The sequence below is a fragment of the Anolis sagrei genome, chromosome 2 (genome assembly GCF_037176765.1).
Source record: "Anolis sagrei isolate rAnoSag1 chromosome 2, rAnoSag1.mat, whole genome shotgun sequence".
Lineage (NCBI taxonomy): Eukaryota > Metazoa > Chordata > Lepidosauria > Squamata > Dactyloidae > Anolis > Anolis sagrei.
Window position 1 is genome coordinate 236,917,247 of NC_090022.1, and position 24,155 is coordinate 236,941,401.

Here is a 24,155-nt window from a genome sequence, read left to right on the forward strand (position 1 = left end):
CACTCATGACTCACTGTTTTGTGAAACCTCATCTGCAACAGCGAGTGAAGTGGGAAGCTTCTGACTATGAGACCTCTGAAGGACCCTGATGGATCTTGGCAGAGCATGTCATTGATCTGCATTTGGCTATGAAGATGTATCCAGATGTTTTCCCACTCAACCCTCACCCTCAGTCACTAAATAGCCATAATGGCGGCTCAGCGGCAGACGTTAAATGAGGAGTCCTGAGTGTGTTAAAATGGGAGCTGTGGTGTACCTTTGTCTGCAGGACTTTTGTGCCATGCTTAGTGATGTAGGATCTTGCCCATTGTACCTCCCAGGTGGGTTAACTATAGAAATTGCATTCTACTTTTTGGGATGAGTGAGGAATTTCTCTGCATACATTTCTATGCAGTTTTACCACAGGAAAAAATGTCAAAGCAAATTTATTAGGTTAACAAATGGACAAACTGGAACAATTTGTGTTCTAAAATTTAAGCTTTTCAAAAATAGCATTTGATTTTCCATTTTGAAAAAAAAGTTTATTCAAATATCTGTATACTACAGGGAGGTGCACAAAAGATGCACACAGTAGTAGAAATAATGTTTAGAAATATAAGGAAAGTCATTCTTACACATATGTACAATAATCCATATATATTTAATTGAATATTTACTTTAGCGATATAAAGACAAGTCATAAATTATCAGTTTTAACTTCCCCCTTTTTTGTTTTCTATATTGTTTAGTGCAATAAATATATTTTGCATAAAACCTCAACTATTTTACACTAAGCATTGCAAAACATGCTTTTGTACAAATTACATTTTTGTCAAACATTATCAAAATGTTTTCCAGAAAGTGCAAAAGTTCTCACAGTCCCTCCAGCTGGGTAGAAAGCTTTTCAAATTGGGAGAATTTGACATGGGAGAACCAAATGAGCAAAGATTTACTTTCCCGCTGTCCACTTTTGTGAACTGCTACTCAGTAAAAACATTCCCTTCCATTTCTGATAAAGTCTTGTGGAAATAAGAATAGATGGCACTATCAAGACTTCAGGTTTCAAATGGTATAGGATGACTTATGGAACAGCAGGCATAACTGAAGTGTTCATTTATTTCCTGAATTTATAACTCTTCAAACAGATAATGATTGATCACTAATGAAGAAGTAATGAAAAGCATTGTTTTTCCAAGTAGGCTTTGATCTCTTTGGATAGAATTCAAAAAATTCCATAGACCAGCATGGGAGCTCCTAATCCCTTTGTCTACTAAGGACTGCCATTGGCAAGACAGAGGAATGAAATGGAGTGTTTTGAAGATGAACATAGCCGACTGACTTTGAAAGTGAAAAGGACACTGTAACGTTTTGTTAAATTTCCCACTCTCATAAATTACCATTCATTTGAACATTAGCCAAATGTTATTCTTTTAGTTTATCAAAATGTAATCATTTCCTAAATATGTTGCACATGAAATTAAAAAAAAAACACCCAGTGTTATTCCATTTGGCATCATAATTCACTCACCATCTATTATGTGCATAGATGAGTGAAAGGTAATTCCGTTTAATGAGTCCTGATAAAAAATAGTATGCCTTGAGATAACAAGTGCGCTTTTATGAATTTCCCCATGTGATAATTCTAGCTCACTTCAAAGTTCTTTCGTTTTTCATTCTTTTTCCTGAGCTTAAATGATTTATGTATGCCCTACATCTGCATTATTTTGGCCTAAGAAAATGGAGTGCTTTCAAAACTGGACTGTAAATTGTGGGAACATTCTTTCAAATTGCATCGAAGGATTTTTTTTTCTTTAACCAGCCTTTAATTTTCTTATGATTTCCAGTTTTGTTGGGCAGATGTATAGATTGGGCTTTTAAAATGTTTATGATAACTGGTGAAGTAGGATGGCCTCCTTTTGCCTTTGCTCCCTGTTTTACTGTTTGTACATGTTTAGTAAGGCATTCCAGAGGCATCTGCTGTTTACCTTGTCTGTTGTAGGAAAGATACAGTTACAGCAGGATAGGTAGAGTAGATTTCAGTTTTTCTCAGCTCAAGCTTCTCTTCAATTTACTTTAGGCATGTTGCTTTAACCCATTATCAGAAGTCTCAGTTTCTCCTCAGTTATCCACCATTCTCTCTTAGTGAATGCTGCTTTAAAAATTCAGCTAGATGAAAGGAAAAGAGGATAGTGGAGGGCTAGGCAGATGTAAAAAGACTGTAAAAAGGGGCTTCCTTGTCATAGGTTTTGTTAACAGAGTTATGCCTGTGTTATAATATTCCAGTATAGCAAAGCAGAAAAATGAAAAGATGATCATGAAGAAGAAAAACAAACAAGTTAATCATTACTTTCTATAAAATAAACTGGCCAAATGTTCAAATTTGTAGTCTGTTTGTCTATTTGCAGGTTTTGTCTGTAAATCATTCTGTCTAGTGTTCCAAACATTGCTAGATCTCCTAGCCATTGAATCATAAATGGAGGAAAGTATCTTTCTATTATTAAAGCACTAAAGGTGCCTGAGGCCAGTTCCACACAGGGGAAAAGTCTCTCCACCCTGGTTTAAAAAGCCTGAGTTGGGGTGGACTTCTGTCCCCACTATGGCTTGAAAAACCTGTGCTTTTGGTGGGCTGTGTGTGTGTCTAAATGCCCTCCCGGAACCCTCTGGAAGGTGAGGGAAATACACATACCCCCTTCCCAAAACCCCTTAAAAACATCCAAAAAAGAGAAAATAACGTACCAGGCTGCCACTACACTGGTGCCAAAGGTTTCCTGGTATGTAGAAATGACTCATCAGAAGGGGGGGGGGTGGGGTGAGGAGCAAAATTATTTTCCTGCTTTGTCCTGAATTAATTTGGTTTACCAGTGGCATTGTTTGGATGCCTCAGGTAAAGGTCTGAGAGGGCTCACATTTTTGAGTGCTATGCAAATGCACCCTGAGTGACCTGAGGGATTTGTTGATGTCAGCAAAGTTGCACAGCAATGGTCAGGAGCTCTTCAGAGCTTCTTGGCCACAGTCACCATGACAAATTGCCCAGGGAAGTTCCAGGGACGACAGAATGGCAGCACTGGTCCATGTGGGCAGCTAGATCAATTTGAATCCGAATTGGTTCTGTTGTCGACATCAACCCCAAAGTATAGGGCTGCTCTGGAGCTTTGCTGAAACTCTAGAACAGGGGTCCTCAAACTAAGGCCCAGGGGCTGGATACGGCCCTCCAAGGTCATTTACCCGGCTCTCGCTCAGGGTCAACCTAAGTCTCAAACGACTTGAAAGCACACAACAACAACAACAACAACAACAACAACACTATCTCATCAGCCAGAAGCAGGCCCACACTTCCCACTGAAATATTCATAAGTTTATATTTGTTAAAATTGTTCTTCATTTTAATTATTGTATTGTTTTTCAGTGGGGTTTTTTTGCACTACAAAAAAGATATGTGCAGTGTGCACAGGAATTCATTCATGTTTTTTTCAAATTCTAATCTGGCCCTCCAACAGTTTGAGGGACTGCGACCTAGCCCGCTGTTTAAAAAGTTTGAGGACCCCTGCTCTAGAACATTCAGCTTTGCCTAATATGATGAAAGTTTTGCTCAGCATAGGGGTCAGAAGTCCCTGTACATTGTTTTGGTTTCTTGGAGTGATTTCTGGCCTCATTTGAGGTTTATTACCCATGTAGACAGGCCCAAGGTTTGTCTAGAATCACTTGTTCCTTATAAACTCATGTTGACTTCAAATACTTACTGCATTATATTGGATTCCCAGATATCATGTGCTTGTTTTAACATTTTGCTTGTTAATATCAGACTGTTTTAACATTTTGCTTGTTGATATCAGACTGTCCAGGAGCATTCTCTTCCTTCCTTCTTGAGTATGAAAGATCATTTCACATCTCAATTATTCCACTGCTTTGCCAGTTTTCTAGGAATTACAGACAGTGCTAAATCCAAAATAATGTCTGTAAACTCTTCTAGATTCCAGATTTGTAATGTTTTCCCTTAGAGACTTTTGACCTCAATATACTATTAAAGCGTGAGAACAAAATCTTTGCATCTTCATTCACACAATATAATTTGATCCACTGGGTTTTTATATTAATTTTTTTTATAAAGTGTAGTCACAAGTAAATCTTGATTTATGCAGGATTGAAGATACTGCTGTTGCTTTAATCAGCACTGGAGATGAATTATATCTCCTCTCATACTTGGTTCTAAAGGCATGGACAGTTATTCCAATCTTGTCAACACAGACTTTCCCTTAGTTTCTTTATTTTGGATATTCTTTGCAACCTCCTGCTATCTGCATATATCCTTTTTGTCCCCTCTATTCCCAGACATTGCGGCACTGCAGACAAATGCCGTGTCCCCTGGGATGTCTAGATATGGACGAAAGAGGAGTAGGTTCTGCTGTATGTAAATGCTTGTTTTCTTAGAGGCCCAGTCAGAAATCTTAGGAGCTATAAAAGGAAATGTCTGTTTGAAAGAACTGACACAGTTTTCACTTAACAGACTAGTAAGTTTACACTTTGATCATTGTGCAGTAGGAATACTGACTTCAGAAAGATTTGAAAAATTAATTCCCATATAGTCATTTGAGAGCAATTCTTTTACATTGCATTTCTTTCTACTGAAATAAATCGTAGACTATACTTTGCTTGTGGAGATTTAATTTTTCCATGTAAAATAAATGATGTATCTTAGTATGACCTTGCTGTGACCATGGCGTGTAAGGTTTTTTTTTAAAAAAAAACTTTAAAATATCTTCATGGTATTTCATCAGATAGTCTCTTTGCTAGGAATTTTATGATTTTCTTATTAGTGTTCTCTTCTGAGCTGCTAAATAGCTTGCTTTGAACAGTTGTTGTGACTTCTAAAAATTATTTCCAAGTATTTGTGCTTTGGTAAATCAATGTAAATCATTTACACAGTTCAGCCACATCCGTAGGCAGCACACCATGGCATCTCTGTAACCCTGAGGTCACAGGTCAAGTTTATTGACATATCTGACAAATTCATTACAAATGTGTTTTAGAAGTTGAGAAGCCACTTGGGATTGAAAATGGCTAATTGTAGCAGATTGATTGAGTTCCATTGACTGGGTCACTGACTGTATTTTTATCTCTATGCTTGTTTATCTCGCCTTGATGGATAACTGCGTCCCCACCTTTTTGTATGCATAATACCACTGTACAGTTAATGTATTATTCATGTTTATAATTTCTTGATATAGTAGGGTCTTAACCATAAAAGCTCATGTTCCAATAAAATAATCTTTAAACTGGCATAAGACTTTTGGGCCTGATATCTGTTGATAGTCCCATCTTAGGTCGATCCATTGAATCAATGGTAACTTCGTAAATCATTACTTAAAATCAATTTGGTATTTGTAGCTGAGATCAACAGCACGGTTCAGGTTTTGGTTTTCTTTGCTATACTAGACCAATAGAGTGCTTTATTTAGCATCTCATTGTATTACATTTCTCTGTTTTACTTTCTGAATAGTTGTAAGTTTTCGGGCTGTATGGCCATGTTCCAGAAGGGATAATATCTGTGTCTCTGCAGCGTAGAAAGAAAGTCAGAGAGCACAGCAGATGTGCTTCAATTGTCCTCAGTTTTTCCAGTTTTCATGTGTCTTGGAACAATTTCTCCTCATAGAAATTTGCAATGTATTGTCGAAGGCTTTCATGGCCGGACTTACTGGGTTGTATGGCCATGTTTGGGCTGTATGGCCATGTTCCGAAAAACTTACAACAATCCAGTGATTCCAGCTATGAAAAACTTTCTGAATACTTTGCCATATAACTCAAATATTATGTTGCTTTATAAGAAGCACAAGGCATCTCATCTTTGTTGTAGGTTTCTCTTGTTTTAGCATTGATTTAAAAGGGTATATTTTATTAATTTGCTCGGAAGAACTTCAAATAATTATTTTAGCCTTTATAAATATATTATAATTTGATTTTATTTTAATTTAAATCACAGCTGTCTGTGAAAATGGATGTCAAAATGGTGGCCGCTGCATTGGACCCAACCGTTGTGCATGTGTATATGGTTTCACAGGCCCACAGTGTGAAAGAGGTAAGAATTAAAGATTTAAGGATACTTTAATAACACTCCAGTGCTGAAATGTTATGAACAGTAATGCAATGTAAATAAGAAATACTTGTTAAGAAATATACATTTGGAATACAGGTGATGAATAGTGTGGTATATTGAAATCAAATGATGTCATTGAGTTGCTTCTCATATACTGCATTGTACATCCCTTTGTTTAATAGTACAGGGTTAGTCAAAATGCATAGGCCAATAAGCCATTCAATTGAATGGCTTATTGGCCTATGCATTTTGACTAACCCTGTATTTCAATTAGACCTGTAGTATGGTGTGTTTGGGTCTTCAGACTATCGCCAATTTTACATTTCTATGGTAGTTTTTATTGTATTTATTTGCTAGTATACTGATGTCAGTGTTTGGAGTTTAAGAGAAATTGATATGTAATTCATATACTGTGTAGTAAGGAATCAGTCATTCAAATGTTTTGTGTGTGTGTGTGTGCATGTGCATGCGCACGTGTGCATGTTTGCACACATATACACAAAGTAGTAACCACGTTTTATTGCTTTCATAAGATCAAAGTTGTTGTTCTAGCTGAAAATACTGTTTTCCCTTCCTGGAAAAAGTGATATATTTTAGGGCAAATGGGAATAAGAGCATCCTATGTTAGTCTGAAGAAAGCTGTTTCATCTTTCTGCTTATATCTTCTCCTCATCCTTTTCTTCCTAGCTCTAGTCCCTTTTTTATTCTGACTACTCTGTTATTTTGAAACATTTGTATCTAATTTCTCCTGCCATTAAATCTGCTTTGCCTTATTCTCCTGCTGCCTTTGTCCTATTTAACCCGAGATTTCCTCTTGTTTATATTGTAATACTGTAAGTTGTCGTATTAGTTCAGTGGAGTCTAGAACTCTGGATTTTTCCCTTAATGACAATAACCCATTTTAATCTATCTAGTATCTCTGCTATGGATAGATTCTACCTTTTTTTTATCTAAAGTGGGTTGAAATACTCATTTTGCTTCATAGCAGTGTCTTTGAAAGGTATCCATCCAATATCCAATGTATATTGGAGTAGAACAGGCATGGGCAAACTTTGGCCCCCCAGGTGTTTTGGACTTCAACTCCTATAATTCCTAACGGCTTAACGGCTGTTAGGAATCGTGGAAGTTGAAGTCCAAAACACCTGAAGGGCCAAAGTTTGCCCAAGCCTGGATTAGAACCACTGTTTTTAATTCTTGAAAAAAAGATGTGCCCCAAAACCTATCAGTAGGACGATATGACTTCTCTGCCACTCCCGATAGTGATACTATTGCTTCCTTAACTCACAGTAACTTGATAAGGAAGCAAATTGACATAGTTGTACTTATTTTTAGATTGCTTGGTTCTATAGATGTTCAGTGTAATTAGAAGCTATGGTTGCTCTGCTTGATCTCTTGTCACTGAGGGGCGTTCAATGTATTCTGGCACTTCTATGAAAGATTTTGGCATTTTTTTCTCTTTGTGGAAGCAGCAGATATATTTCTTTTACTGACTCTTCTGCTTAGATTGTATGTAAGCATCAACCCTGCTTGAAGATAGTTTGAATGGAGCTAATTGTGCATCCCAATCCTATGCATATTAATGTAACAGTATGTCCCCAGTAAGGAACGATTTCTGGTGTTAGCTGTGGTGTACATTTTGTGATGAGAAATGTTCTCTTTTTGGATGATGAACTGTTCTGACCCTTAGAAATGTAAGCTGCCTTGAGTCCTTATATTTGGATAAGCATGGGATAAAAATTAAGAAAATAAATAAAATAAATTGTAACAAGGTACACAGAAAGAAAGCAGTGAGGCGGTATAATGGTCTACAAGTCAATTTGTTTTGCATTGTACTCTTGCAGGAATCACTTACTGATAAACACTAAAGCAATAGCAACCTCCAGTGGTTCAATGATTGAACCCTTGCTCCAGCAGGACTGCTGACCAAAAGGTCAGCCGTTGGAAACCGGGGAGTGGGGGGTGAGCTCCTGTTTGTCAGCTCTAGCTTCCCATGTGGGGACATGAGAGAAGCCTCCCACAGGAAGATAAAACATTCAGGTGTCCCCTGGGCAACGTCCTTGCAGACGGCCAATTCTCTCACACCAGAAGCGACTTGAAGTTTCTCAAGTCACTCCTGACACACACATACACACACACACACACAAAACAAAACAAAGCCATAGTTTTGGTTTCTCTCTTTTGACATTTCAGCAGCATTTCCTAATTAGAAAACATCCGTTTTGTAGTCAAAGTTTCTCAAACACTTTTTTGTGCAAATTGTGTAAATAATTATACAGCACAATCTCATCCATGTTCTCCCACAAATAAGCTAATGTGTTTGATGGAGTCTACTTCCTGATAAGTAACTTTAAAGGCCCTGCCTCAAATAATTTGTCATGCTAACATTTACGTATGTTATTATATTTTAAATACAGAGCTTTCATAGTTCTGCAAATTAAGGTAATTCAAATTAGTCATTTTCTTCATAATATAGAACATATGTAGCTTTCCTTCAGATTGGCCTCCCGAACTCAGTGCCGTGATAAAGCGTGACTGGCTTGTTCAGCTATCTGGGTTTCTTGCAGACTAATTTCCGGGCTGGAGACAGGAGACTGAGCAGTAACTAATCACTAGCATGATTACAGTATATTTAACTTGAGGACATGCTGCTGGGTTACAAGAAAGTAGAACTTATTTTGGATTGTTCTATAAGCTACACTTTACTATCTAACCTTTTGTATCTGTAATTGTACATTTTTGTGGTCAGCTCTGCTACTTTATTACAACTCTCTTTCTCTATTTTGACAAAAAATCCTGGAATAATGTTTTTTTTTTCCTGAAGTGCAAAATACTTTCTTTTTATATGATTTGAGTTTCATGCAAATTGTGAAAAAAGAACTGCTTTCATTAGAAAGAGTGAAAAAATAATTTATTTCAAATAAACACTGGCTGAGATCCAAAATTAGCCTTTAGCACTTATTCAATCAATATATTTGTTTACTCCTTTTCATAAAACCATAGGTTTAGCAATAAAAAGGCAGAAACTAAAAACTTACTTTAGCTAAGGCTGAACATGGAAAGGTTTCTTTTTGTTTACACCTTCCCACATTTCTTGTCCAGAATAGTCTCTGGCTAAAATTCAGAACAGACATTAAAAAAACAGAAAAAGTAAACAAGAACTGGTATAACAAAGGATTGCATGTTAAGGAAAATATGAAATAAATGTTCTGGACTAGACTAAAGTTAGGAAACAAGAAAGAATGATTCTGGACTAGAATAAAGGTTGTTTTTTTTTCATATCAGGAGCGACTTGAGAAACTGTAAGTCACTTCTGGTGAGAGAATTGGCTGTCTGCAAGGATGTTGCCCAGGGGACGCCAGGATGTTTTACTATCCTGTGGGAGGCTTCTCTCATGTCCCTGCATGGGGAGCAGGAGTTGACAGCTCACTCCATTCCCTGGATACGAACCACCGATCTTTCGGACAGCAGTCCTGCTGGCACAAGGGTTTAACCCATTGTGCCACCCGGGGGCTCCAGAATAAAGTTAAACAAGCATAACTGATTCCACAACTTTCAGTGTTACAGTGTATTGGATAGCTGGTTTTCAAAAGAACACTGGAAACAGTTTCTGGCATGTTATTTGAATTTTTTCTCAAAAGTTCCATGGTTAGACAGACCCATGTAACCATTTCCCAGTTGAAAATTGGAGATGACTCCCAAAATGGATAACTCCTTCTTCTCTCTTCTAGCTGCTTTTCTTATTACTGGAAGCTCGAGGGAGATTCAGAAATGTATTATTTGTCGAGGAGAAAAAAATAGTAAAACATTATTCTAGAAATCTGAGGTTCAGGGAACCACTAACTCCCTTTGGACCGTTTCAGACAAGGTGCTTTGTTACTTCAAACAACAGATGCTGATTAGAGAAGAATGTAGTGTATTGAAAGATAGCTTGTTAATTGTGAGAACATTTAACTGAGGGTCCATCTACTCTGACCACATATGCCAGAGCTGATCTTGAGTGCAGTACTCCAGATCAGCACTGTAGGAGTCTATAAAGCTAGCTACCAAGCCAGATTGGCAGCTAGTGGGTGTTTGCAGTGTGTGGCACTAAGCCAGTCCCACAAAAGAAAAGAATCCGCATGACCTCTGATTTGGCACCTCTGGACAGACACCCTCCTTTCCACACTCCCTTCTCCAATTTCTCTGGTACTCTGGCAAGTACCAGAATGTGCAACAAGAAATGACCACCAGAAACTGGTTGTCACTAAGTTGAGAACATGGAAAATGATATTTCTGTCCCCAGATCACCTAAGCCTGGGGAAATTGGATTGGCCATGTAAACAGCCATGGCAGTTCAGAATCAGAACTGGACCAACTGTTTACACAAAATGTGGGTGAGCTTTGGGGCATCCTTTGACTTGGTTTAAAATGGTATAAGTTCACAAAACCAAACTTCCTTGCTGTTTTTTTCCCATAGACATAATTTTGTTTAATATATTTTGTAAAAACTTGTGAAGTGACATTAACAGAAATTCTTCATTGCAACTTCAAAAATGAGACACAAATCTCAAGTGATACCACTCACTAGCCATGTTACTTCTGAGTTTTCTTATTAAAGCTAAACATTTCCATTGGACATGGCAGGTTTCATTTCCTCTTAACAAGAGCGAATCAAACTCATGTGTCATGTGGATGCTATGAAGTACATTCACCCCTGCCCTGCCTCATTTGTCACATGTAGATGGGCCATGACAGTCCACTAATGTCTATGTAGAGAAGAAGGATGGTCAATCAAAATGACCCATTTTGTTTTCCCATTTGTGTTTTATTGGATGTGCATGCACACTACTTAGAGCAGTAGTCTATCCTGCCATTACCAAACAGTGCAAAACTGTGGAGATACATGAAGACTGCTTAGCTCCAAACACTGTGGGATAAGTAATTGTTGTATGTAGATTAGGAGTGTATAACTGCCTCATGTTTGGGGAGCAGAACATCCAGAGAGTGACAGCTTCCAAAAAATGAAGCAACCAAACCAAAACAGAAATGTTTGGAAGTGTACATCTGGTTCTGAAAAATGCTTATAAACACTGCAGGAAAGCAATGCTTCTTATTTAAAGGTGAGTTGTTAGTTCTTCCAGGAAAGGCAATTTATCTTTTTAATGGCCAGAAACATGGTGATTTTGGGAGTTTGAAAAGGCCAAAATCAAAATTGGGGCTTAATGTCAACCCAAGGCCACATTTTGCACACTCCTGGCCTAGGTATATTTTTGTACAATTTTTGACATTGAAAATCTTTCAGTACTATGATGGATACCAAGTTTTTTGTTCATGTCAGGAGTGACTAGAAGAACTGCAAGTTGATTCTGCTGTGAGAGAATTGGCCATCTGCAAGGATGTTGTCCAGGGGGTGCCTGCATGTTTTGATGTTTTACCATCCTTGTGGGAGGCTTCTCTCATGTCCCCGCATGAGGAGCTGGAGCTGACAGAGGGAGCTCACCCTGCTCCCTGGATTCGAACCACTGACCTGGATACCAAGATAAGAATAGCTGATTGTTCAGTAACTCTAACCTACCCTCCAGTTTAGCATTTCTGGTTAATCTTCTGTAATCCTGCGTTTGTAGCTACATTTTAAATGTTCCAGTTTCTTTTTCCTCCTCCCATTTTAATCTTTGTCTTCAGATTACTTCAAACTCAATTCATATAGCATTGTCAGAGATGAGCTACTACGGTCTTTCCTATTTTATGTTACTTGGCAATGCATGTTCCCATTTAGGGCTGTGAAATCTTGGCAACTATGCTCTGAATAACTTTAACTGCAGTCATCATTGTATCAGTTTTGCCATGTGATGTGATTTACACCTTAGCTTGCTATTGCACATTACAAGCTTTTTTTCTGGAGTAATCCAGGTTTAAAGCCTTTAATTTGCATTGTTCTGAGCGTTTGTGCAGTGTATCATTTAAATGCTGTGTTTTCAAGCTGCCTTCAATCCACATTAAATGGTCAGTGTAGATGTGCTCTGAGAGTACTGCTTGGTTTAATATCAGATTCTGTTTTGTTTCACATATGTTTCACAAAGGAAGATAATCTTGGAGCACTGAATAAATGGAAAAAGTGGTAAGAAAACATAAGAGCAGTAATAGGAAAAGAGGATGTTATTTGAACCTCCTTTAAAGTTCCAGGAATTGGGGATGAAAATTGCACAACAGTAAGTTATGCCTAAATACAATTATTACTTCTAGCTAGAACAGATTAATTGAATCAGTAGACTTTACATAAGTATTGACTCACTGAGCTCTTACTGTTTCAAAGGGACCTCTCTATGTGTGGCTAAAATTCAATTTAAGCAATAAGAGACCAAATCCCAGAGGTTTGAAGGCCACATAGGCTTCTCACCAGACCTGTGGGGTGAGGAGCAATTTTAGAGGGTGTGAGCCTTTTGAGGACACACAATAGTGAGTGCCACATATAGCCCACAGGTTTCTCTCTATACCACTGATTTAGACCCTAGTATGGAACTATCCCTAGCTCTGGAGCCTTTTTGTTTGCTTGGAGTCTTCCACATCTTGTCTTCTCCACACACTATGGATCCTATTTGTTCTTCATTTTCTTTGGCATTCATTCTCCTTTTTCATTCTCATTTCTTTTGGGGCTATTACCTTTTTTTCCATTTGTGAAGTGGTTTGGCTGCTACTGCTGGTCTTATGCCATTGCTGCTGTGCCACCTGCGGCAATCCTGCTTGTCTGTTTGTACTAGAAACGATCACTTAGTACAATGGAAGTAGTAAATGGAAAGTTGAGAAAGGCTTCCCACGAAACCCTAAAAACATCTGAAAATAATTAAATGTAATAAATAGAGAAAAATTTTCCAGTCAAAAAAATCTAACATGCATAGGTTGGGCATGTCTGTTTAATGGGAAATAATTCTCTTCTGTACTGGCACTGATTGAAAGACTAAATGTCATGACTTAACTTAAAAGAACTCAATATTCTGCGTCAGTGTACTGCTTTTGTTTACCAGTAGTTTTATGAAAGCAATGTAGTGGTCATCTTAACAACTACATTTTAATTATTCTGTTTAAATCGCCTTTGTTGAGATTGTGTCAATAATAATAATAATAATAATAATAATAATAATAATAATAATAATACAGTATGACACAGCAAACGAGATCTATTTGCTGGATTTCATATCACAAAATCACAAGTCGAACACTTCCCAAGCGTTTAGGACTGTGTGATATATTTTCGAATGATGCTCGCAGATCCAAGTAAGGTGGCCTTTTGCAGTTGGCAGATCATGATTTTGTCAATGTTTTTTTTTATGGCAAATTGGCGGGGCAGTGGGCCAGTCCTGTCACTCTGCCTTACCAGCAGCATCACTTCCTCATCACATGTGGGAAGCGTTACTGCGTGGCTTACCTCTGCTCTACCACCCTTGTTCCTAATGGAACACCACAGAGTTGAGCCCCAGAGTCCTGCTAGAAGTGAGCCTGCATTGTCTGATGGGTGGTGTGGGGCTCAGTGACTCAACTGCAGTGAAAGCATCCTAGGATACTAAAAATGTATCATGTGATGAAGTTTTTGATAAAAATTATTGTGCCTTCTTCTGCTGCATTTCAAGCCCCCTGTAAATGGAAGTATTCCTGGTTTTTAATTGATGTTTTAGATTCAACAAACTAATATCACATTTCTCGAACATATATTCTTTCATTCAAAATAGTTGAGTTTTAGATCATAGTTTAATGCTTTTCATATCCTTTACAGGTGATTTGAATTTCTTTTCTTTACTCAAAAATGGAATATACATTCTTTTTCTGTGATGCAATGCCTGTAGTTAATTTTCATGTTAAAACACATCAAGTGAACAAGAGGGACTAAAGAGAAATGAATATCTCTAATCTGTAAAATCACTGTAACAATCAGTGTTTTCTAGATTGAACAATAACGTTCCATTGATATTGTCAAAAGGGTAAATATTTCTTCTATGAAGTCCTGTGTATATTAATGTTGCTTTCAAGCCTGATCATGAAAGATCATTAGTACATTAAAAAACTTCCTGTAAAAATCTATATTGTCTTTAAGGAGGCCAATATCTTTATAAAACAACCCTATCTTACCAGAAGGGTTTAATTAGATTCTTTTTAGTGTTTGATTCAGGAATTAATATTAAATTAACATTTGTAATGTGATGGTTACCTTGACAAAAGTCCCATCTTTGGAGTATTGAATGAGTTGAAATTGTCCCACTAGTTCTAGTGCCAAATTTTGCACACATTCACAAAAAATACTGTCCTGTTGTTAAAGTCACCTATGGTAATAAAAATGTTCAGAAGAATGGTTATATTTATATTGTTAGCATATGTGTATGCAATATCTACGTATCTTTTCCTTTGAGATATACATCATTCCCTTTTTTCAATGAAATGTATTAGATCTCTAGTTCTGTTTGACCTGCTAGGCATGTAGCTTCATTTTTATAAAATGTTCATGCTTATGATAAATGTCAGGCTGCATGGACCACAACTAAAGCCTTATTCAGGTGGCATAATTTGACCCAAATCCAATTGCAAGTTCCATCGCTGGGACTTGCATAAGTAATGACTTGTCATTCAGCAGTTGATTCAATGGCTATGCTCTAGATGGTTCTAGCAGCTGGGACTACCAATTTTCACTATATACAGCACAGTTTGTATGTTCTGGAGCAGTCATGCCCATGTCATATGTAGGGTCAATGTCTTCTCTGCCTGTAATCTAGTATACAGGCAGTCTCTGAGTTACAAACATCTGACTTACAAACAACTTAATAATTAAGAACAGGGTGAGACAACAGGAAGTGAGAAAAATCTAGCCCTAGGAAGGGGAATTCACCCCTGAAAGAGTTATCATGGGGAAAAGGTGTCTCCTCTGAAGCTTTATCTCCAATCCTTGTTTCTGACAAACCATTTTTTTTTTCAACATCCAATTATTACAGGGACAGAAAGTGCAGTGAAATCTTTTGAACAACAATCACAGGGAAGTTAACTCTTTCCTATGCTATACCAACCACACACAAACACACATATTTGTCTGAAGTTACACTGAAAAAATGTACCTATTCCGACATACAAATCTTGTTCGTAAGTTGTACTCCTTTAATAGAGAAATACAAATCACATATATGAGATATATGAATGTTAGAAGCTATAAATGTAGTCCTCATTCCAATATGACACATGACTCACAAATATTAGTCCAGTCCTAGTCTTCAGTGGTATAGGGCCTAGATAACTGCTTTTTAATCTATGCATTTGTACAGGACTTATACATTCAGGGTCACATAAAAATTATTCAGTGGACAAGGGTTGCAATGGAAAAAGTTTAAGAAGTCCTGGTCTAGATCAGGGGGATGAAGTGTGGATTGTAGCCCACATATTTCTGACCGATTGTGCTTGTAATTGTTGTATCCATCATATTCTTCCTCCTATTGGGTCCAAGAGAAGCATTTTTTAAACAGCAAGTGAACAGAAGTAATTCTGGCTTATTTTTATAAAAGGTTTTATAAAAAGCCCAAATTTTTCTGGGTCTAAAAATGGGGTCTCCAGAGGCTCTAAAAACATTTATAGAGGTTGGAGGAGACTTTAATGGTGAGAAATCAATGCTCCTCTCAACTCTTTCATTCTGTTTCTAGAAAACGACTATGGAGCTCTTCTTTTTGAAGACCTCCTAGTTGTTCTAGTTGTTCTAAATTTAAGTGTATTGTTCAGAATTATATTTCAAGTTATGTTACATTCTTACTGTACTGAAAGATTTCAAATTTAGTTATTATATTTAAAAAACACCTGTTGGGCATTTTTACTTCTATAGTACACAACTGTAGCATATCCCTTACATTCAGATCCCAGCTTTGTGGAAGCAGACCTCTGCTAACTGGGGTGTTACATAATCAAAGGGCAGAAGTAGGTGATACCATATGTACTCGAGTACAAGCTGACTCAAACATAAGCCAAGGCACCTAATTTTACAAGAAATAAACTGGGAAAACTTATTGACTTGAGTATAACGCGAGGGAGGGAAATGCAGCGGCGCCCTGAGTCACCTTCGGGCTGAAAAGGGCGGGATAAAAGTATGGTAAATAAATAAATAAATACTAGGAGATTTCAAAATAAAAGTAGATACCAATAAAATTACATTAATTGAGGCATCAGGAGGTTAAATGTTTTTGAACATTTACATAAAACTGTAATTTAAGATAAGTATGCCCAACTTTGATTAAATTATTCTAACCTTCTGCAGTGTAAATGTGCTTAAGTATCTTTCCAATAAGCCTCCATAGTTTATTTTAACCATACATTTTGGGGAAAATGCCATATGTATATGAATAAGGAAAAGTAGGAAAGACTGGCACCAAGAGAGAAGAGGAAGGAGAATTGGGTTTGATATGTGGAGAGATGAGGATCCTACAGGAAGGTGTGGGGCTGAAAGAAACCCTTCTTTCAGCCCCACGCCTTCCCGCCAGGACCTTCACTTGAGTATAAGCCGAGGGGGCTTTTTCAGCCTTAAAAAGGGCTGAAAAACTAGGCTTATACTTGAGCATATACAGTATTTTTCCATTGCTGTTTCTGTCCTCCGTGTCCTCAGAAAGCAGCTTTGCAAGTTAGAAGATCCCTTTAACAAGGTGGGAGGTGGTATTGGGCACTGTCCCAGTGGATGAAGTTCATAGGAGGACATGTCTGGTTCTGAGGCATATTTTTTTCTCAGTTGATTTTTTTCATTGTTCTTTTAGGCAGGCTTGATTTGTAAGTTGTACTTAGCTGTAGTAATGTTAGAATAAACAGTATAATGCCGAAGTAAGAAAAGTACTTCCCTTATGAGGCCACATTGTAACTGACTTTCTCTGAAATAATATAATTGTTATTGTTCCAAGAAAAATAGCCCTGTTCTTTATTTTCCCTCCAAAAGATTAGCCATTATTTTTAGATAGCATACTGTAGTCTACTTAAAATCACCTTAAAATGTATTGGCTTTATATTAGTCTTTGCAATTTAATGCTTTGCAAAATCTAAAGTATATTATTGAACATTAAAATACTGGACCAAAAGTTTACTATTATTATGATATATGGGTGTGCTCTGACTTGGATGCTGTTGTTGATATTTGAAATGGCAATATGTGTAGTTTAAAGATGTGGACAGGATCCTTGAAGTGGTGAGTACTGTTACATGTACCCTGGATCTTTGCCCCTCCTGGCTCCTTAAAACTAGAGGGGAAACTGACTGAGAGGACAAGGGGTGAATTCTTCACTACAGCAAGGGAAGTTTCCGTCCTGCTTGTGATGAGGCTGCTACCAAAAACAACAACACCCCCCCCCCCTTCCTACATTTCTTGATCATTGTTGGCCAATCTCTTAACATTTCATTTTCAGGCAAGGATGTGGCAGCCTCCCACCTACATTTTTCTAGATGAGAAATATCTAGATTCATTTCAATCTGGCTTCAGGCCTGGATATGAGATGGAGATGGCTTTGGTTGCCTTGGTGGATGACCTGCTTAGGGAACTGGACAGGGGGAGGTTGATATTTTAGACCATCTGTTTTTTGCTTGGAAGATGACCTAGAAGGGTAGCATGAAAAGAAGAAAAATGCATGCGTATATAGTGATGAAACAATACATAAAAATGAAATGTGCATACATCAAGCTGATGCTGGATTCTGTTGCATATACTAGATCACGGCACTTGATGAGGGGATCATAAATTTGTTTTTATTTTTTATATTCCCACCTCTAGCACAACTCAAAAATGACCAGATATTTGTTGCTAGTGCAATAACGTCCTCAATAGTCTAGTCTATGTGGAAATATTGGAGCAGGAAAGTGCAACAATATCATTTTGAGGGTTTTCTTTTGCTAAGTTATTGCATTATTAAGCTCATTAGATATGCTTGCTGAGATAGAGTTTGGCCTCTTTTCATGATTGTATAGTGGCATTGCCTGTTGTAGCTGCTCTTCTGTTCCTTGAACTCTGATTTTACATGTGCACACAGCATTTGCAAGTTTAAACCAAAGGAAACATTGTGGAATGCTACCAGAGGCTGTTGTGTTAAACAGAAGCACCTGATAGTCATTTTAAGTTTAACTGGAATTTTCCAGACAACTGTTTGCATTTCACTCACTCAGGTTCCGCTGAGCCTGGCGAGCCCAAGCTGGGATTTATATGCAGTCCAAGATCAGTGCACATAATTATTTTTGTCACTGTTCATCTTTCTAAAAAAGATGTATGTGCTACCTACTCAAAAATTCTAGGTGACTCATATAAAACACATTAAAACAACAGTTTAAATCATTAAGAAGAAACATATCCCAGGAATGATTAAATGACCCAATGGAACATTTAAATGCAAGTCTGCAGAGGTTGAATCTTGAATTTATCAGACCTACATATACTGTTATGTGAATACCTTGTCATTTTAGTGGCTGGTAAATTTGGAAGCTTAACAGAGTACCATCTAACAAGCTAACAAGGGAGACTAGCTTAATTTAAAACAGGCTATCACAATTAGCATGCTCTAGGTCATCAAAAGTATTCAAGATATAATCGTTTTCTCTCATTAACTTGTCACTGGAGTCATTTGTGTTATTAAGGTTGTGGGGAACTCAGTGCCCCACGCACTACATTGCCTGACTCCTCTCCCAGGTGATCACGTGGGAGGAAGCATGGTGCATTATGGAGTGCGCGTCTCCCCCCCCCCCCCCCCCCAATTGCTTGTAATAGCAACACGGGAAGCCTCCATGTTGCTGTTGTTGTGAAATGTACCAGTTCCACCCTCCATCACTCACAGAGCCATGCCGGCATTGTTTGATGGGAACCAGCAGGTTCCGCGGGTGACCTGCACCAAACAGGCACATGTTGCCAAATTTAGCCTTTTGTGATGAAGTTCCATGACACCTGTGTTTGTGATGTTGAATGCATATGGAACCTAATATACTATCTTCCCAGTGTACAGTGATACCTTGACTTAAGAATTTAATGTGTTTCATGACAGAGCTCTTAACTCAAAATGCTCTTATCTTACTTTGATTGTGCTTTTCCTGGATGACAGGGGGTTGAACTAGATGATCCATGTGGTCTCTTTCAGCTCCATTATTCTGTGATTCTATTATTATCTCAATGCGAGACACATTGAAATACTGTTAATCCATTCCAGCCCTCCAACCCCCACACCCCATTTTTGTTACGTATAGCATAGATTATCCCTATATTGTAGATGTTGCAAGATTGTTATGCAATCCTTTATGTGTTTACTGAGAAATAAGACTCACTGCATTCTGAAAAGTTTACTATCTCTCATCATGTATTTAGGATTGTAGTCTAGATTTTGTGACATTTCATTTGTGTAACTTCTTATACATCCAGCCTCCATTTCTGGCTGTTGGTTAAATCCCTTTGTACACATATTTTTGAAAATTGCAATATTTTTATTATGTATAATTTGTTATGTCATAATTTATTACTGGATCTAAACAGCTGTTAGAGAAAAAGAAAATAATGTATAGCAACCATACATTAAAAGTAGGTTACTACTCTCATTTGGGCATCAGAATTGCTGAAGATGTTATAATTTACAACATATGTTCCATGAATGTCTGGAGATAGTTATTCCTATAGCAACAGGGGTACAAAAACAAATTGTGAAACTCCAAATGTGACAGTTGTCAATGTACAAGGAAAATGTGATGATGTTAATTTTTGTTTATGTTAATTTTATGTTTAATTTAATTAGGTGTAAGAGGAAAAAAATGTCGTCAGCCTAAGTGTGGAATGCCCTTAGCAATGTACCAGGTTCTTGTCCTGCGCACCTTGGCAATAAATATTTTTACTAGCCTTTTATATGTCGTTGTGAAATAATTTCCACCTGCAGCCTAGGGCCCATCTACATGGAACCTTTATTCTGAAGTGGGTAAGGGGGAATCAGCTTCATGGTCTAAGTGGCAAAAGAGCTGATTAGGGTTAACGCAAATTTGAACCCCATTAACAATAGTCACTGAATACTCTGGAATTTCTCAGCATTTTGAGTGAGTATATACGGTTGGGCTGCTTCCTATTCATAAAACAACTGAGGCCATTTACACTTCCATCCCATTTCCCCTAGGCTCAGGTAGCCCTGGGGACAAGGAATGGCAGCCACCTTGCCCTACCATTCTGGGTTTTGCAATACCTACAGGGCATGAAAGTGGTGGTATTTGTTGTTTAGCACCTGTAGTGATGTTAAGTGGAATGTCGAAAGGATTTTAGAAGGTAGGGTTGAAAGGAGGAAACGATTTCACCTTCCCCCTTCCTTCTCTCACATCACTTTGTCATTCAGACAAACATGATTACATGTGTCAAGCAGAGTCCAATTCCATTTTCATGCCCTGTGAGCACTTGACCATTTATAAACACAATTAAGGCATCCAAAAAGAACATACTGGCAGAGCTACCAAAGCAGTATAAACACAGCAAATACAAGTATTCTAGTTGTGAACAATTTTCAATTTCTCACTTTCAGAAAAAAAATAATGGTGGCAGAAATTTTATGTGGGAGGGTAGTGCCTTTATCCCCTCCCCCACCCATGCTCCCCCCTGCTACATCCCTCCTGTTTGATGTAGGTTGTCCCTCTATTTGGGTACTTCAAAATGCTTTGAATGGACTCTTGAGAAACATTATTCTAAATAGTTCCACACTTTGGGAGACTGAAGAAAAAAGTAAGTTATGGTGGTATATTTTTATAAAGGAGGACAGTGCCCATATCTCCCCACCCCTACATCACTCCTGTTTGGAGTAGGTTGTCCTTTCATTTGAGTGCTTCATAATTTTTGGAATAGATAGTTGAGTAACGTGTTCCATACATTATTATAAACTCCAGAAACAGAGAATGTAAAAGCTGGACAAATTTTTCCCTTCAAAGGAGACACTGTAATTTGTAAACAGATATCAACAGTGTGAAATTTTTCATGAGTGCCATGTCACAGAGCTATTTATTAATTTAGTGTTCCTTAATCTATTGAAAGTATAGCAGTTTACACTCAATCTAAGTCTATCCCTTTGAATCAAATGCTGAAATGGTAAGTCAGTATTGCTGTAATTTCCATTGCCTGAATGAGTTCACTTTATTTAGATCCAACAGTTGGATTTAGGCCTAAAAGTTCAAGGAATTTAACTCCCCGATGGGATATGAGGAATTTGTTCATTTTTTAAAAAATATAAAGAGGCATAGCAAGTCAGGCAATTTAAGGAATAACCGATTTACTATGGCATAAGCCTTCATAGGAAACAGATCTGTGCATCAGATATGTGAGGTACAAGGAACAGTCACTCTGTTGATAGAAATAGATTGGTTTCCCCACTACCACTTAACATGAAAATGTTTCTTTTTAATTTCCAGATTATAGAACGGGACCTTGTTTCACACAGGTCAGTAACCAGATGTGTCAAGGTCAGTTGACCGGCATTGTTTGCACGAAGACGCTTTGTTGTGCAACGATTGGACGTGCGTGGGGACATCCTTGTGAGATGTGTCCTGCTCAGCCCCAGCCATGTCGCCGTGGTTTCATCCCCAACATCCGTACTGGCGCATGTCAAGGTAAGCCATTAAGTTACTACTAAATGAAATTAGATGTTTTGCCTGTCGTACAATAGCTCTGATGAAATGATTACAACCAGATGACTATTTTTTCTTTTCATATTGTTTAGTATACATTCAAAACCTCAACTGTGTGCTGTTATTTATGAGACTGCATTGACGTAATAATGAAACCAGTGTTATTTGACAAAGAATGAACTCAGATCTGTGTTCTGTATACATGAGAAGGAAAGGAATTATCTTGTATGTTTGTTCAGTAAGATAAAGTTACATTTCCTTCAAAATATGTATTAGAGGTTGTAAATAATGTTTTCAGCTTTTCTAATCCTTAATGAGAAAGATAGGAGTGGCTGTTGTATTACAAGAAGAGCTATACTCACCTTGTCCTTGGATGCAAGCATTTGGGGCAATATGCCAATTTCTTCATATATATATATGTAGAGAGAGAGAGTGCGCAAGGGAGCAAGCTATACTCACCTTGTCCTTAGATGCAAGCATTTGGGGCAATATATATATATTCTGGGCTACGAATATTGCAAAATTCACAATGTATAAAGAAAGATACAGAATTGTGGCAGTTCCAGTTGTGTTGGAAATGATTTTTTTTCATAATTAAAAAAGAACTTATTAAAATTCTCATAATGTCTACAAACTGAGAAAAATAATTTGCTTTTAGGAGGGTGGGGTCAATGTAAGATGTGCTATCTTGCACTTCTATTTTGTACAAAAGACAATGTATATACTGCTTGAGAAAAGATGTGCATTCTTTTATTCTGACATGCTCAAGTGAAGTATGTATATTATCCTATCTACATGAGCTACATATGTTGATGCTGGATCTGTGCCATGGGAGTCCTCATGGTCAGCTGCCAATTAGGCGATAGGTATCTGCACAGCATGACACTAAGCCTCTGGCAGCAAGATGGAGCCGATGTGGCACAGCTGGACCGTCACCCTCACCTTACCCCTCTTGTCCTGAGCTTAGTAGTGATGACTGTGTGTGAAACTGATATGGTGCTTCCTGTGAGGCGCAGTTAAAAAATTTCTAGCATTCTTTGTTTGCATTTTTCTTTGGCCGTGAGCATTTCTGAATGATGTCTCTAGTTGCTCTATAATGATCTGTCTGTGGATATGTTCATTGTTCCACCACCTCTGCATCTCAAGATATCAGTGTTTCCACTTTGAATTTCTTGGACAGTACCAAATGAATATGTAGCTTGCTGCCCTTCTCCCTTGGAGCAAGTTAAAGTATTTTGTTTTAATCTGGTCACTCACATTGGCTTCTTTTTCATCACTTCCCCACTTCCCACCAAATTACATGGAACATTTTTTTCATACATTTTGCCCCACATAAAACTATTGTAATGGCAAAGTAAAATAAATTTGTTGTTACAATTTTTGTCCAAACTATTTTGTTTGTTTTGTTGGGTGGCAGGATCCTATAGATGGTAGGTGACTGAAATTCAGAGATACAATTTAAAACTCTTGGGGAAATGATGTTATGGATTTAGTTCTTGTGGATTTAGTTCTACATAAATTCTGTGAATAGTGTCACTCTAGTATATTAAAATTCTGTGTTATAAGATGACCTTTGAAAAAGTAAAGTGTAAAATGTACAAAGCTGCCTACACTGAAAGACACTGGCATGGGGTCCCTATACACAGGCCAAATAAATCAGAATGGAGTTAATGGATTTTATGGGATCCACATGAGTCCATTCACCCTAAAGCCTGCCAAGGCCACTTAATGCAGCTTTTCCCACATTTCAAAAAGTCACAAGATTTTCTACAGCAGTGGTTCTCAACCTGGGATCCCCAGATGTTTTTGGCCTTCAACTCCTAGAAATCCTAACAGCTGGTAAACTGGCTGGAATTTCTGGGAGTTGTAGGCCAAAAACATCTGGGGACCCCAGGTTGAGAACCACTGTTCTAGAGTTTTCCCAAAACTCTGGAGCTTACACACCTTTTGTGGCTGTATGAATAGTATGAATAGTTGGCCCACTTCTTGTTCAGAATTGGCTGTGGCTGTTCACAAGGTTGTCCTCAGACTTGGGTGGCCTAAGGCCAGGAGATGGTACATACCGTCCCCCTCTTGTTCTCGGCTTAGCAGTGTCCACCAGGCACAAAACTGCTGACACTGGCTGGAGTGAATGAGAAAGGGGAGGTGGAAAGGAGGAATCACTTCTCTTTTTCTCTTCCCTTTTCTTATCACTACATCACTCTGACTAGCACCTGACAGAAGGTCACCCTTTACTTTTGAAGTGAGGCAGTTAATAAAGAAATCAGCAGATGGTGTTCCACATATGGGAAACTTCCTTTCAGTGGCTAAAGCTTTGACTATCTGTAGAGATGCTGGCACAAAATAATGTTAACGGGAGGATTTTTTCTTTTCATCAAGGACCATTTTGTTAGTTGGGTTGAAAATGCCCCATCATACTACTTATGACATTATACCCCATTATACAATTTATATATTTCTACAAATAAATAAATAAAAACATCTGTTT

General features: G+C 37.8%; 1 protein-coding gene across 2 annotated transcripts in view; it reads left to right on the forward strand.

Annotated features, from left to right (window-relative positions):
* FBN2 (fibrillin 2) overlaps positions 1 to 24,155 on the forward strand; it is a 156,461-nt gene that overhangs the window by 13,175 nt on the left and 119,131 nt on the right. For both annotated transcript variants that reach the window (XM_060761998.2, XM_067464466.1), the window contains exons 5-6: positions 5,957 to 6,052; positions 21,452 to 21,649. In XM_060761998.2, the coding sequence (XP_060617981.2) occupies positions 5,957 to 6,052; positions 21,452 to 21,649 (294 nt within the window). The remainder of the gene's footprint in view (positions 1 to 5,956; positions 6,053 to 21,451; positions 21,650 to 24,155) is intronic.